Source organism: Pagrus major, chromosome 8 (assembly GCF_040436345.1).
Source record: "Pagrus major chromosome 8, Pma_NU_1.0".
Lineage (NCBI taxonomy): Eukaryota > Metazoa > Chordata > Actinopteri > Spariformes > Sparidae > Pagrus > Pagrus major.
In genome coordinates this window covers 14203605-14219736 of record NC_133222.1, presented here as the reverse complement: position 1 = coordinate 14219736, position 16132 = coordinate 14203605, and the positions used below count along the sequence as shown (strand labels likewise).

General features: G+C 44.3%; 1 protein-coding gene across 1 annotated transcript in view; it reads right to left on the bottom strand.

Annotated features, from left to right (window-relative positions):
• Nucleotides 1–16132, bottom strand: part of reln (reelin) — a 94558-nt gene that overhangs the window by 18212 nt on the left and 60214 nt on the right. The window contains exons 8-31 of the mRNA XM_073472238.1: nt 16047–16098; nt 14802–14910; nt 14121–14361; nt 13647–13792; nt 11311–11462; nt 11110–11225; nt 10203–10411; nt 9598–9726; nt 9393–9502; nt 9174–9240; nt 8638–8871; nt 7454–7615; nt 6571–6807; nt 6056–6248; nt 5178–5290; nt 3413–3550; nt 3068–3254; nt 2042–2247; nt 1738–1909; nt 1282–1488; nt 943–1178; nt 688–845; nt 385–592; nt 225–301 (exon numbers count right to left, since the gene is read on the bottom strand). Coding sequence (XP_073328339.1) covers nt 225–301; nt 385–592; nt 688–845; nt 943–1178; nt 1282–1488; nt 1738–1909; nt 2042–2247; nt 3068–3254; nt 3413–3550; nt 5178–5290; nt 6056–6248; nt 6571–6807; nt 7454–7615; nt 8638–8871; nt 9174–9240; nt 9393–9502; nt 9598–9726; nt 10203–10411; nt 11110–11225; nt 11311–11462; nt 13647–13792; nt 14121–14361; nt 14802–14910; nt 16047–16098 — 3859 coding nt within the window. The remainder of the gene's footprint in view (nt 1–224; nt 302–384; nt 593–687; nt 846–942; nt 1179–1281; nt 1489–1737; nt 1910–2041; nt 2248–3067; nt 3255–3412; nt 3551–5177; nt 5291–6055; nt 6249–6570; nt 6808–7453; nt 7616–8637; nt 8872–9173; nt 9241–9392; nt 9503–9597; nt 9727–10202; nt 10412–11109; nt 11226–11310; nt 11463–13646; nt 13793–14120; nt 14362–14801; nt 14911–16046; nt 16099–16132) is intronic.

Genomic DNA, 16132 nt, shown 5'->3' with positions numbered 1-16132 from the left:
AAAACAACAACTGACAACAGAATTAGATCCTGCATTAGAAAAAATACTGGACCAGATCTGTACCCAAGCGGCCTCGGCTGGATTGAAAGGTTGATAGTAGATAAATAGTGAGAGGGGGCAGATGGAGACTAGCCAGTGGTGATCAGATCAGAGGTGGAGCTGCACTGTTAAGGAACAGCCACATGAATGCAGCAGAGGGCCTCAATACAGGATGTGATGATTACCTTCGTTGCGGGAGCGAGGCCTGGTACAAGTGGGCCCCAAACTCTTGCTGCCAATTCGGATGTAGAATTGGACCAACCTGTATGTAAACAGTAATATTTACATTTCAGTTCACAGTAAAAACAAACACACGAGAGATTTACAGGTGTGAATTAAACTCACCGTGTGTTGGTGGTATCTAGGGGCACTGTGCGTGCTTCTCTCCTCCCAGGGCTGCTGAAGTAAAGAGCTTTGCCCTCACCAATGATGCCACAACCGCCTCCGATTTGTCCCCCACTTAGGCTCTGCCAGAGAGGGCTCAGCTTCCCCTCAAAGCCCTCAGTCAGCTCAGGTGGACTGGCTACAGCTGGGACACAACTATCCTGCTCCACTATGGGGAAAAAACAGGCAATTATACAGTTTAAAACCTAAATATACAAGACCAATATGATCTTTACCTTCTTTTATTTCAGTTCAGGTTCTTACCTGTGTATCCCATATCACAGAAGCAGACTCCAGAGATGCAATCTCCATGTCCGCCACAGTGGTTTGGACAGGGCTCAGAGATGTAGACCCCATCCAGGGCGAAAGGTGGAGCATCTCTGTAAATGCTGCTTTCCTGGAACCAACGGAACCTGGTTTTACTGGGAAAATGAGGGGAGAGGGAGTTAAGTAGACATTTAAACTACGCTAGTCAACTGTGTCTCGCAAATCCAACTGCATGCCTGTTAGCACACCTACCTGGCTGCAACATTGCGTGGCGTTACCACAGTGACCCTGGTCCACTGTTCATAGTCTCCAGTGTTGTAGACAGTGGGCTCTCTAAGCTCACGACCACTTCCCTCACAGATACCTGCCCCAGGGGTTCCTGGGTAACAGCCCTCTCTCACCAGGGCCCAGGTACGACCTGCATCATGGGAGTACTGCAGCAGGACTGGGGCTGACGCGCTGAACTCTGACTCACAGCCTATGTTCAACTGGTAGAGGAAATAGTAAATGGTTGATTAAAGAACAGTTCAAGCAATATTGTGTGTCTGTGTCTTCTGTTATTTTTAGTTTTTACCCATTCAATGTGGGTACCTTAAACTGAAGTGTGTAGCCATTGCGCAGGGCCAGGTCCCTCGTGACGGCCACTCTATCTCCATCGGAGCGCCCAAACACCATGGCAGAGGGCGTCGGAGCACAGAAGCTGTTGTTACTTTCCCTCTCCATGCCTTCATTTCCTAGCATCAGCCACACACTCATTTGGTTCAGAGGGTAGTCAAACGCTGGCTTCTCGTAAAAGTTCTGTGGAGACAGAAGAGAGCTTAGAGTTTATTGTAGTGTTTTGTGTTAACAGGTACCAGTGTCTGCAGCAGTACATATTTCTCACAAGATAAATGGATACACTCCCGGAAAGATTCAAGATTTTATGGCTGTTTTATCTCAGTGTGGCTGACACTTTCCATTACAACAAAAGAAGCAGTATCTCAAGATGAAGAGGAAGCTGCTGTACGAGGTCAGAGCACAAAAGATTTTCTCAGGCTGATTCCTCACCTGTGGTAGAGTTGGATTGGCCATAGGGATGATGTGCTTCTCCCTCTCGGACAGAATTATCACATCATCAATTGCCCACTGGTCGTAACCCTCCCCAGAATGAAGAGGTTGCCACCAGCGAAACCGTGTGGAGGGTGTTTTAGAGGCCAAGGGAAGCTCATAGTGGACAAAGCTGAGAATGGAAGAAGAGGCGGGTTATTGACATTTCTCTTCCTAAATAAACAATCATCACAACCACACCTGAAACTGTTTTCCCAAATCAGTCTTATTCACTGGTAAAAATTAGACATATTAACTTTCTCACCGAGGCTTGGTGAAGTCGGTGAAGTACATCTCAGCGATGAGGCCCCAGCTGATGCCACCATCGTTGCTGTACTGCAGCAGCACCCCCTCCTCCCTGCTGTCTGCCTGGTTACACTCCGCCCAGTCTCCGCCCACCCGCAGGTAGAACTGCACAAACTCCGCCCATTCAGTGTCCAGGTCCCAGCTCACCAGCTGTCTCAGCCCAGCCTAGCAACAACACACACGTAGAGTATATTTTTACTTATTAAGGAAGGGGAAATCAACTAAGACCTGCACAACAAACTGCAAAGGTTATTTTTTAAATGCATGGATAAGGAAAGATGTCTCAGTTACACTGTATCTTAACCACTTTCCAGTAATCAAGTTCTGAATATTGGTTGTTTTGCCAATAAAAAGAGAAGCTTTATCCTGGGAACAGCTGCAACAATTAGATTTCCATCTATAAGTACTAATTTAGAAAAGCAATGAGGTTGTTCCAATACGTAAGAGGTGTGCAGCTGACTGAAAATTGTACACACCCTCCATCCAATCAGAATTAAGTATTCTACAGAGCCATGGTATGATTTTAAAAAAGAAGTCCATTTTCAGAGTAATTCAGAGGTCAAAGGTCAGCAGCTTTGGCAGTCAAAACTAGAAAGTAATCAGAGATTGCATACTGTAACTCTGCCAAGTTAGAACAATCCTTTTAAATTAGTTATTTTAATAACTCAAAATATTTTTACATTCCAGATTTGGATCTGGATTTACACCAAAACAAACATGGATAATGATGATTTTCATCATCCATGTGGCTTTCCATTTCTGTCTTAGAAGAAAGTGCCGTACTTTACGTAAAAATGGGAAAATGATGAAAAATGCTGTTGAGAAAATTGTTTTCAAAGTTCCTGTATCTGCACCTGGATCTTCACCCAAACATTAAGCATTTATTTCCATCAAAACTTTACTTAATCTTACTTTACCTGATCCTGATAACTGATGCAAAAACCAATAACATTACATTCTTGAGGCAATTTCATAGTTGTTTTACCTTGCTGAAGTACAAGGATGATCCAGAAGAGACCACCCCACAGCCCATGTCAGGGGTGACCACCTCTCCACCAATCACCTCCTGCCATGTGGCCAGCAGTGCATCCTGGGACTCAAAGTCAGAGAGCACACTGGAGGAGAGCGGGGAGGAAGGCTGGCAGTCGGTTCCAGTGAAACCATCATCACACCTACGAGAGAAGACATCGACTGAACATCTTGATTTTGCTCTGGCTTCATGTTATGAATCCTTCCAAAAAATATCTAAGGGCCTCCATGTTGAGTTAAAAAGTATTAAAGAACAACCTTGAGAAGTTTAATGTGTGTTTCTGTGTGTGTGAGAGCTGACCTGCAGTGTCCGTGGTCACACCAGCCATGTCCGTGGCACATGTTTGGACACTGCTGTCCGATGTAGATGTCATCCAGGGCCCACTCATCCTGCTCGCCATAATAGTTCTGTATCCAGCGGAACCTTGTGGCACTGGACCTGAACACAGAAGGTACACACACACCCAGAAAGTTGAACTAGATTCAGACTATAGAGGCTCAACAAACTGTACATAAATTGACTAAAAACTGCAATATGGTAACTGAATGTAAAGGTAAAAACACATTACATGACCTCAGACATCACCAGTTATCGCTGCATGTTCACCACGTTGTTATGTTAAACTCACTAATCTACTTTTCTACCAGTGATAGAGATTTGTGGGTTTAGTGTTCTGGCAGGTAAAGATTAACCTTATCACATGTGTGCATGTCTATTTTCATGTGTGTGTGGATTCTGCTGCTGTGTGAAATGAATGTCAGAGAGAGGGCAATATCAACATCACACCGCCTTCGCTAAAGGCAGGCTGTGCTGTGAATGTGTGTGCAGTGTGGGAACATGTCTGTGCTGTTGGGTGCATGCACAGCAATGACAAATGGCTGTAAAAGCGTAGATAGTCAGGTATATTGGGGATTATAAAGCAGGGAGGTTTCTTGGTCCGCTGCTTCGGTGACCCATATCAACTCAGACCACCTCCTGATCATGCAGAGCTAGCCACGACTGTTTTATTATCATTTACTGTCGTGACCCTGTGACCTCTCATCACACCCTGCAGGAGATTAGACAGCCGTTATTTAGGAGCCGGCTCGTAGAATGAAATGGAGGTGGAGGTGGGCAGTGAGGAAGGTTTATGTGATTATTCCAGTTGATATATGTGTGAGCTAAATCTGTTAACAGCACATGTATTCCTCAAGAACTGGTCAGTACAGGAAGGCTGGTTCAGCATGGGCCTTGTTTCAGTTCTCCAGAGCTGGAGGAATGTCCCATATTGTTTGGATTACATGTTTAAGGGAGCCATGTTTTTAATACAAATCCTATATACCTATATATATCCAGGCTGTCTGTTGAGCTGATGTTATATCCAGGCTGTCTGCTGGCGCTCCATTGTGTATGTGGGTGCAGTTTGCTGACTTCTGTGTATTGCTATGTACAGTATATACTGCTTTTTTTTATTTTATGTTTTTATTGTATTTTTGTATAGAATCTCTGGTATTTGTGTGCTATGGGCCTTTTGTGTGTCCATAATAAAGTCATCTTATCTTAGTTTGTTTTTAATTATATCATATTCTTATAGATTTTTCCAGACAAGGATTAGTGAACCACACAAAACGTGTGTGCACCTCATTTCTGCTGGAATCATTCAATTTCCCAAACCTTTCTCTTCACAACATGAGTGTTTATGATTAAGAATATTTCACAATAATCAGTTTATTGAAAATGTCTTTTTTTTTTCAAATGTGCACAGTTTTGTAAATGAGCTGGAACCGTCGTTTGTGTTCTTTTTAGATGACCAGATTATCCAGATATAGAAAGCCAAAGAGTCATTTTCTTTTAGTATTGATGTTTATTCAAAATAGAGGGAAATGCTATCTCTTGTTTTTCAATCTGAACCAAAACATACCAAACCAAGACTCCGAAACTATAAATATTTGAGAGGATATCTGTGTGGATATTTGTGCGTGTGTGTGTTGGGGGGGGGCTTCTACAAAACTGTAGAACATATCATCCCAGTGGGCACTATGTGACTCTTTTCTTTCTGTCTATTGTACAGATTGGTGTTATTTACCATGTCTTCTGAGGCAGAGACAGAGTAATGCGTCTCCAGTCTTTGAACTCTGATGGGTGGTAGACACTGGGAGCTGTAAACTCAGAGCAGCTTGGCATGCCGGGCAGACAGGCCTAGGTGAAAGACACAATTGGATTAATTACAATACACTATTAATTAGATGCTCATTGGTTTTGCTTAATGTTGAAGATGCAGAATTCATATGCATTGTTTTTCATTCATCATTGTGGATTTTCTTTAGTAGCATGACATACTGCAGACACGCCCAAACTGCATCAGCCCCACAGTATACGCTCATAAAAGGCTAACGTAGGATTAAAGTATCTCTGACCTTGAACACTGGAAGACAGGCAAGGATTAACAGTACAGGACATTCAGTGAGATACATTCTGCACTTGCCAGATGACTGCATTTTCATGCACATGGGAGAATTAGAGAAAATTCACTGATGGAGGACTCATTACGCCCTATTCAATTCCAAAGGCAATAAAAATCTTGGCAGATACTTTGCTTCCTTATGAATATTTATGAGCCAGTTGTGATCACAGAAAATCTTTGTTGAATCATGGGAAGATAATCTGCTTGCTGATTCAAGTATTGCCATGTATTTGCTAATAGTAGGATGATAAAAAAGTAATTACGATAATTTCTCATCTGAAACAAAGTGCCAAATTTAAAGACTCTCATTATTTACACATTATTACGGAGGCTGTAATGAGTAAATCAATATTCATGATCATGAATAAATGATATGTTTCCTCGTCTCTCTCCAGGATGACTTCTACAAGTTTTAGTTGTAAACAAAGGCGTGAGTCAGGCTGTGCAAACAAAGGGGATCGGGTAGGGAAGGAAAGTTGAACACGTTTCAGGCTTCTTACCTCTTTGACCAGGTGCCAGGTGAGGCCGTGATTGGTGGAGAACTCCAAGCGGACCTGAGTGTCAATGTGAGGGGAGGGCTCTCGGCCGCAGCCCATGACCAAAGAGAACTGCAGACTGTAGGAGGCTCCGATCTGCATTGACTGAGTTTCCACGTAACGGATACTGGAGCCAGGGCTTGGCTCCCCTGAGAAACTAGAGTACAAGATGAAGGAAAAGATAATATATGTCATATGGCTGTGGGATATGATCTTTAAGCCACTTTGTGTCAAACCTTTATGTGGTTGTAGCACCTTTCAAATTAGTCTGATGGAGTCATTTATTCTTTGGAGAAACAAAGACAATCCCGGTGAAATAAGGTGGAGTCTACGTGTAGCTCTTATTACATGGACTGTGGGTTTTAAATAAAACTGGAAGGCACCACACTTGGAAGTTTTCAATATGTGTATGAGTTGCAAATTCAAATGCCATTGCTGTATAATGACCAACATTTGCATCAGAGCATCAAGCCTCCTACCTGAGGGTCCAGTCATGCTGGCAGTAGGGCTGAACGTGGCCGAGATAGAAACCGAGACTCTGGGTGACGTCAAGCACGTTGCTGAAGTCGAGACTGATGGTGTTGAACAGCACAGATGTCATGCTGATTTCATCCAGCGCCCACACGTCGTGACCACGGCCTGAGTGGTACGGCTGCCACCAGCGGAACTGCACGCCAAACTTACGAGCGCCGGACGGGAGTTCAACTGACACAATCCTTGTTAGGGAGAGGGAGAGATTATTGAACTAATCTTTGGAAAGTTTGCTTGACATAAATATTGCACGCGCCACAGTCCTAAATGTAAGAATAATGAGATGGTCATGGAATTAATCACACAAGCTGACTCACACTCTGACTTGGACCTAAAGCCCACATAATCACAGTCTGCTGTTTGTAAATAATGTACACTTGGACAGTCTTCAATAGATTCTGACATAATGCAGATGGTCAATATAACCAAGCATTATGAATACAGCATCTTATGTCGCTTTTATGTTTGTTATATCCCACTCTTTGCCTTTTTCTCTTCATCATGTTGTTTTGTACACAACTTGCACTTGCCCCTGCAGGTCAGATTGTTGTGTAGCTTGTCCCTGACTCACTGGCCCCCGCTGACCTCTCTAGTGCTGATGAAGAGCTCTGAGACCCGGCCTGAGCAGCTGGAACCCAGCCCACTTTATCTTCATTACACACATAGATGGCACTAACTGACTCAATGGGTCCCAGTGGCTTACACCTCCAGCATGCCATTAGCGGGCACAAATGTGTGTGTTAATGGAGTTATAGTGTCTCTGTGGAATTAAACGCTACAAGGGTGTGCAGGCGGACACACATCGCATCCACACACACTCTCTGAACATACCTTGGCTCGTGGAAGCCTTGGTAAGCGTAGTGCTGCAGCAGTGTCCAGGTGATGCCGTTGTCTGAGGAGTAATGCAGCAGTACACCCTCACCTGGCTGGTCTGGGGCAGGGCATGAGCTCAGGGTGCTACGGCTGCCCAGACGAAGAGTAAACTGAAGGTACCTGTAAGGAATGAAAGCGAGAAGGGGGAAACGAAGTGTAAAAAGAGGATATGACACAGAAAGAGAAAAAAAAAGGACAGGTTGATAAATGGGAAGAACAAAAAGTAAGGTGGCCAACAGTGTGTTCAGGAGGGAGTGGTGAGAGAGAGGGGGGTAAAGAGGTAGATAAACAGACAGTCATGCAGAGCAGAGAGGTGGGAGGGAGGTGGCAGGATGATGGATGAGATGATTAAATGAATGAGGACAAAATTAGATGAGAGAAGGTGGAGGGAAAGAGAGTAAGACAGAGTCAGAGTTCATATCCATGTACCCAGGTTAACTTTCCATTGTTCTATTGTAGCATTCGTTTTTGTCCTCTTATGTGTTCATCTTTATTTTGGCGGACATTATTATCATCTGTACTAATGTAATATTCATTCAAATTTCCATCATCTGTCTCTGGCTGCCAGTCCCCCTCCCTCCCCAGCTCTCTCCGTCCTTGGCTGAGCTGTGTTTTCAATAGCGCTGCAGTTTCCCCTTTCAGGCAGCTGTTCACTCAATCAGCCAGGAAACTGGCATTAAATATGGCCATCAGGTGGCACACAGAGAGGCGCAACAGGCATAATCAATCTAACACAGATGCCATATCTAACTTCATCGCTCCCTCTCTATCTTTCTCTCTCACATTTTCATTCCCCCCCTTTCATCTCTCCCCTCATCTGCAGTCCTCCCCATGATCACAATCCATCTCCCAGCATAGGAGCACAAAGTATGAGGGAAAGAGGGATTGACAAAGTAGGAGAGTGGATAGCTGACTGGCTGGAACATTTGGAGTATAAATCAGAAGTAAAGACGCCTGATGAAGACAAGACACCGTTTTACAAAGTAATCTGCTGTTGGCAAAATCAGCAGAATCTTAATCTGCTTGTGTGCATGCTGATGTGCACGTAAACGTTTGTACAAGAAAAATCCCTAATGTTTGAAAAATAAGTTCCTTTTTGTTTTTACATTCATGATCCTGTTCTGTATCAGCAGTTTCATTACCTGGCCTGGGAACTGTCAAGCGGAGCGGTGACCAAGTGTCTCCTGCTGTCCCTGTTGAATACCAAGGCCTTGCCGCTGGCCAGCACCCCACAGCCAAAGCTGACTTCAGCCCCACGAAGTGAGGAGAAGCTGTGGTAGGAGGAAAGGCGTGGGCTGGAGAAACCCTCTGACAGGAAGGCCGGGAAGGTCTGCGAGGCAAGCTCACAGGCTGGACCACTGAAGCCTGGGTCACATCTGATAGATGGAGAGGAGAGGAGGAGAGGAGAGGAGAGGAGAGGAGAGGAGAGGAGAGGAGAGGAGAGGAGAGGAGGGAAACACAGGGAGGGGAAGGCATGAGACAATAAAAAGAGTGAAGGATATGAACGAGAAAAAAAAGACAAAGATAATGAAAATCCATTAATAAATCATAACCATAATACAATTGGATTAATTTTGAATGGTGATTGGTGCTGTGAGGCATTAGGTGGATAATGAGCAGACTCATTTTGAAGGAGAGACATTGGATTTATTTGGTTTAATAAAACGCTGATCCTTACTTGCAGCCGGTGCGAGAACAATGTCCTCTCCCAGAGCAGAATCGAAGGCAGGCAGGACCAATATACACTACGGCAAAACACAGGCAGGAAATTAAATTTTCTTTTACTGCAAAAGGAATCTTTTTTTTGTATATTTATCTGTATTTTATCGGTTGAAACCTGAGACCTAACATTTCATGAGACTGAGTGTAAGATATGACCTGTATATATAACACTAACCATTATCTATGGCCCACATGTTCCCCACTCCAGTGCCGGACTGTTTCCAGCGGAACCGTGTCGTCTCTGTCAGAGCAGAGTTGGGCAGAGGGATCGAGATTCTGGTCCACCTGGAGACATGAAATACAATGTAAATGTACTGTACAATGTATAAGATACACACAAGGACAGTCGCACACGTACAGAAGTGTAGACTCATTCATACCCGCTGTAGTTGTCAGAGGAGTAGATGGTGCTGTGAGGTAGATGGGGTCCGGCACAGAGCTCCGGCAGACACTCAGTGTGGAGCAGAGACCAGGAGCGACCGTGGTTGGTGGAAAACTCCAAAGTCACGCTAAAGAAAGAACATTTTCATTTTCAACCTAACATGTTGTACAATGACTGAATCGCTTTGAGCTTACATTAGGTGAAAATGAGAAAATGCTGATGATCATTTACCCCCTCTACCTTAATTAAAACTGCACTTTGCAATCGAATACCTTCGCAGCTTCAAATGACAGCACCAGTTTGAACTTTGAGGATTTAAATGCCCGGAAGAAATGTAACATGATCTGAACAAACTCCTTGAACTCACATTTCTTATTCGTAGAGGCTAAGTGAGTTCAGCTTTCTCTAGATGCTGCTGTTTAGAAGCATTATGACATTATGCACTTACGTTTCCTCAGTACAGCAGTTACCATTACCTGACCAAAATAACTTGGAGTGTTGAGGGTTTCTTTGTTGCAGCCCAATTTCATGATTTTGACCACAAAAGTGGTCAAATTAAAAACATAAAAGCACTGTCGAACCTAGTTTAAAAATGTGTCACACCTGTTGGCTGGCTGGTAGGAGCCACAGCCGAGGTTGATGGAGAACTGAGCGACATGCGTGTGAGTGCCAGGCAGCACGGGGAGCAGCTGCATGAAGTCCACGGCCCAAACATGGCGGCTGGCACCTCCGTGTGAGCGCTGCTCCAGGCAGAACTGAGTGACTGGTGTTTGTAGCTCAGTGGGCAGTGCCAGAGATACCACTGCAGGAGTCTGAGATAGGAGAAATGAATAGATCAGACCAGAGGGATTGTACTAATTAGAAAATAGTGAAAAGTCATCAATTCTTTACAATCACAGTTTGCCCTAAAGCTCAAGATTATGACCGCAAATTGCTTGATTTGTTTTCCAAAGATATTCAGTTTACTATCACATAAGACAAAGGAAAGCCGCAAATCCTCACAGATGAAAGCGGGAACAAGTAAACATTCTGCATTTCTGCTTGAAGAATTACTAAAATGATCAATCGGTTATGAAAATACCTGCCGATTATCTATTTGTCTGTTGACAAACTTATAGTTTCAGCCGTCATACAACTGTATCAAATCAAATCAAATCAAGTCTGGGAATGGGAATAAGCATGTCTCTCTCAGAAACAGAATGATGGAGGGATGGTTCAAAGGTTCAAACATACTTTACACATACGTTCAAAGCTATTCCAAAGTTTTCATTTATACTTATTATTTAAGTCTGAACAACATGTTTTGATCAAGAGCATGCGATCAAAAAACAGGACTTTAAAGTCAAACACCAGTAATACTGATAACATGCTGCCACTTCACTGAAAGTTTGAAAAATGTTGGTGGTGGGACAGGGAATTAAACATAACTGCGATGTAATAATAAGAAATGAAATATAATCAATTATGAGGTTGTGATGGAGTACATATATTTTTTGTCAATATGTCTCACCCTGTAAGAAAAGTATGGAAGAGTGTCGAGCACCACGCGCTCCCTCCTGCCCTCGGACCTTCCAAACACAATCACATCGTTCTCATGGGACTCTCCTGGATTGCAGTCGCCACCACCTAAACACAAACATACCTCACCGTGACGATGTGTTAAGTAGTGACGATGTACTGTTCAAGTATGATGGACGGAGGATTTTCATACCCATTGTGAAGTGGAAGCGAAGGTTTCCATAAGACGTGGTGTCGAGGTAGGGGGTGCACACTCTCCTCCGGCCCTCCCTGTCAAACACGAGAGCTGAGCCCGACTCGATCTCTCCACACTGGGTGCCGTAGACAGCTCCTTCTATGTCCCAGCTGAGTGGAAAAAAACACAGACAGGGACGTGAACTTCAACTGGTACGTGGAATTTGAGAGGCAATATTCCAACAACATGAATAACACAAGCGAAAACAAAACAAGCAATTCAAGCAAGCATGCCACATGATAAATTCCTCTTACAAAACTCTCTTTTGTAACTCAGTGTTAGCCAGATGGTTGATGGCTTGGTTCTGGTTTAAAAGTAACAACAAATTAAATCTTGAGAGTGATTTACAGTCAAGAAAAGGAAACCTTTAAACACTTCGCCCAGGTATTAACCCCTAATGTGACTTTACTAACATAACAGCACAGACACAGACAGATAAATTATAGGATGCAAACACTTGTGTTTATAGATTGCCTCTTTTACACACCATCTCTCTCTGGAGCATTACTGAAGTCAGTAAACAGTTGCCATAATTCACACCTCGCCAGTTAACAAACACACAATGCCAGCATAAATCACCTGGAAGAGGATTTACACATACAGGAGACGCACACACACACACACACGTGCAGACACATATTTCTGCACAGTGGAGAGAGGATCCTCATTAGCACTGACAGAAGTTAACTCAGTGTGTCAGCCCTCTCCTGTGTTCCTCTATCCTCCCCTTCCTTTCCCCCCTGTTCCTCTCTATTTTCTGCCATGCGGTCTGTACGCTGGTGTGTCTCTGTCACAGCCGGCATTGGGTTAAATGACACTTCCTGGATTGTAGCATAAAAAAAACCTCTCCCTTCCTACCTCACACATGTGTCAACCCATGATGCCTGATGGGTGAGAGCTAGCATGCAGTGCAGCATGTTGGCACGCTGCAGGAAGGTGTGAGGGTGTGGGGCGGCCGTAGAAACACACTCCTGTTTGAGGTCCTTCTCATTAATGGAAAAATGTCCTGACAGAGCTGGTGCATGAGGCCTGTTAATTACTCTCTGGCAGTAACACTATCTATCATCTCTCCTCTTTTATCTCTCTACCTCTTGCGGTGTCTCTGACAGTGTTTCCTTGCTGTCTGCTGTCCGGTGTGTGTCTGCGTGCATGTGTTTATGTGTATGTGTCCCACTCTGAACAGATGGACTGCTGTCTCTGTAGCAGTGAGAGGCATGGCATTCACCTGTGTCAGCCCCTAAGCCTGACTTAAACTTGTGCAATACGCTGCATGTTGCATCACTTGACATATGACAAGTGACAGGTGTCAAAGCACGTCCATGTATACACACACAGAGAAATGCCAAAATCCTCCCCCTCTATTAACCATCTCCTTCCTGGTGCTGAAGTCAAATTTATCATCCAGGACTGATCCTACCTTCATTAAGTAATGTTTTCTTGGGTCATTTTGTTTTTTAAACAAAACCTTAATATATTTTGATCTTTTAAAACCCTAAGTTTTAAAGACTATCGCCTTAGGTCTGACCATCAAATTTCTTACACTATATTAGCTTCATTGCTGTGAACCCAAGTCCCCCTCACAAATGCAAAATGGGAAAATAGGTTGTTGACTACCGTCCCATTGACAGTAGACAAGTTTCTTGTCTTTTTATTCCTGGTTTGTCAACTTTCACATCACGAACATGCCAGAAAACAGGCGACAGTAGAAAGCATCATGGTAGTTACTTTATTATTTATCTAACTTCAGTCTCTCTTTCTATCTGAACACAGACTGAACAGTGTTCGAGTACTGCTTCAAATGAGATGGTCGGAAAACTATCTGCACGCTGGGACGGGGGCGAAGATTAGCGTGTCCACCCGGTTGTCATGTCTCCATCACTGCCACTCAGACGTGGAGCCATTAGATACACGTGAAGACTGCAGAGTCCTTTGACCTGGGAATGAATGCCAATCGTACTCCTTTTCACTGCAGACAGATGTTAGTGGTTGTGGAAAGGGTATCAGCATCAGGTCAGCTGAGTCAGTGCCACATTTTAAAAAGCTTTTAAAAACCTGTAAACCTGTAATGATTGACATTTTAATGATGTATTACTCCAGTGCTAGTTTTAATTGTTTACTTGGACTTTTTTGTTGTATTTTATGGTTCTTATGTGCACCTGTGAGGCATTTTTTAACTGTGGGTTTGAGAGGTGTAATAGAAAGAAGGATTACTTACTGACTTATTTAGGTTACATTTAGATAAAATGATCCAGTAAAGCAGATGGGGAAGAAATGAGACAAGTGTCTTGACTTACTTTGCGGGTGAACTTTCAAAGTCTTCCTCCCAGTAGCTCCTTCCCTCCTCACGATGCAGGTCGACGTCTCTGGTGGACGTAAAGCTCTGGCCAACCCCCTCACCACCGTGGAAATACAGGGCGTTGCCCTCGGACTGACAGGCGTGCTGGCCAAGTGGAACACAGGTGTTAAAACATGCAATCAGTAACCACTGTTGCAAAGCAGCGTCTTTGGAAATTGTAACAAATTTCATGTGGAAAGTGTTTCTTCCCCTTCTCTAAGGTTGAAATTAACTCTTGATTATGGTAATTATTTGCAACGGAGGATAAAATATAATTTGGTCTCTTTCTAGTTACACTGAGTTTCTTTATTAATTTGAATGTTCATTAGGCTTTCTCAGATAACCACATAACCAGAGGGCTTTGACCATTTGTGAATAAAATCCACGTGTAAAGTAGGGATCTATGTAAATGTCCAATGGTTTATCAGTGTACCTTGACTGTAGCTCCAGGGAAAAAGAGCCAGTTTGCAGTGTCTGGAGGGTCCAAGTTGTCCTCCATGAGTGGGGCTCTGTGGGCGGCATTGACCAGCAGCATGTTGTCCAGACCCCAGCAGGACTCATAACCTTCAGGGCCTTGGGGGGCCTCCTGAGTCCATCGGAGACGAACGGCTTCAGCCTTGGAGTGATGTGGCAGGGGGAGCAGGTGGATGACGGTGCTGCTGTTGGTCGGGGCTCTGGAGGGGAGGAAAACATACAGCTCAGTGAGGGTCTTGGTGACTGTGTGTGTGGTGGTATTTATCTATGTTACATGTTTATGCATTAAAATAAGGCTGAAATAGTCAGATATGGAGAGACACTGCATGCCCCTATGCTGTAGTGAAGCTGAATGATTAGTGGTTGATCTATGAGTTGGTGTCTGTGTCGACAACAAAGCGTCACATGCACTAAGACAGTCTCATTACATTATCCCTGTTTGAGAGCTGACTAAACAGGGGGAGGCAGGGATAGAGGGATGAAAAACAGGGGGATCAAAAAAAAAAAAACAGGAGAGGAATGACAAATTGAGAGGGGGAGGTGTGAATGAGGGAAAAAAGAGAGGGCGGTTGTTCATAACAGATGGAAGGACTGTGGGATGGATGAGGAAGAAGGAAGAAGAGGAGAGAGAGAGAGAGACCTGATCTTCTCCAGTGTGATCCAGTCATCTGAGGTGTTGGCGTTACCACTTAGGCTGTATGACACAGTGATGCTGGGGTCTGAGTAACTGAAGCGACAGGAGCCTGAGCCTGGGGAATACAAACACACACAGAGGACACACATATACGACCGTTAACTCCTGTTGAAGGGAACAGCTGAGGAAAGTGTTAGCCAGTTTCCTTTTTTCAACAATTGAATTTTATCAGCAGGGCAATGATCCTTTGTATGCCCTGAGGGGCAGCCAGGCACGGCGGGGTGGCCTCTTCTGACTGATTGCTCCCACATTCTCCCTCTCAGCCAAGTGGAAAATTATGTCTAAATGGTGTCATGGTGGAACTAAGTGATCAGCAGCTTAACAGGGCTGAGAGAAGTTAGGAGGCGGTATGAAGGGGTTGGACAGAGGTGATCGGAGGAGAAGTGCTGATGTAGGACCGAAGACTCTTGTGCATTTCTATTTGAAGATTTTGTGTGGGATCCGACTATTTTTCAGCTTTAAAACGCAGGTTTGTGATGGTGCTGTGGGAGCTGGCAGGGAGGGTCAAAGGTTGCTAATGGAGGAAGCGGGCTAAACTTAAACCCCACCTTTCCTCTCCCCCACCCATGCTCTCCCCCTCCTCCCACACTGTCTGATGGTGTGCAGCGTCCATGTTAGGTCAGTGTCCTGCCGTGCCACTCCATCCCCACTGAACACAGATGTGCATTAACCTGCCAGCACTTCATTGCCACTGCATCACACACTCATATTAATGACCTGCAAACGAGAGCGCAGCCAGACAGAAGGAAAGATGGGCATAAAGAGAGAGAAATACAGGAGAGGAGGTGAGGGTGAGACGGGGTTGTGGCTACGGTGTGTACTCTTATTTCCTCCCAGTTACGCTCCCATGAGAACTGGTGGATGCATGTAATGGACATGAAAAATACAACACCTCTAAAACCTCTGCCATGGCCTTCTGGGTGTCTTTCCAGAATACTGTAAATCATTCATTATTGTGATAGGAGAGGCAGAGCAGAGAGAGAGAGACACACGGAAATACAGCGTGTACCACTACTGACATGTAACAGGGCTATTTCTTGAGGATGACAAAGACATCTATTGTCCTGGATGGAAAAGACTGTTGCACGCAGGGTAAAGATATTTGAACAGGGTTAAAAAGGTCTCATACAAAAGCCTGTTTCACAAAATCTGCCTTAATGTTTGTGATGCGTGTGCTGGGTTATTACTCACCCAGGGCAAACTGCAGGACCGAGGCTGTGCTCGTGTTGAGGGGTACAGTGGTCTGGGGAAGACACACAAGGCAGTTCAGAATATCA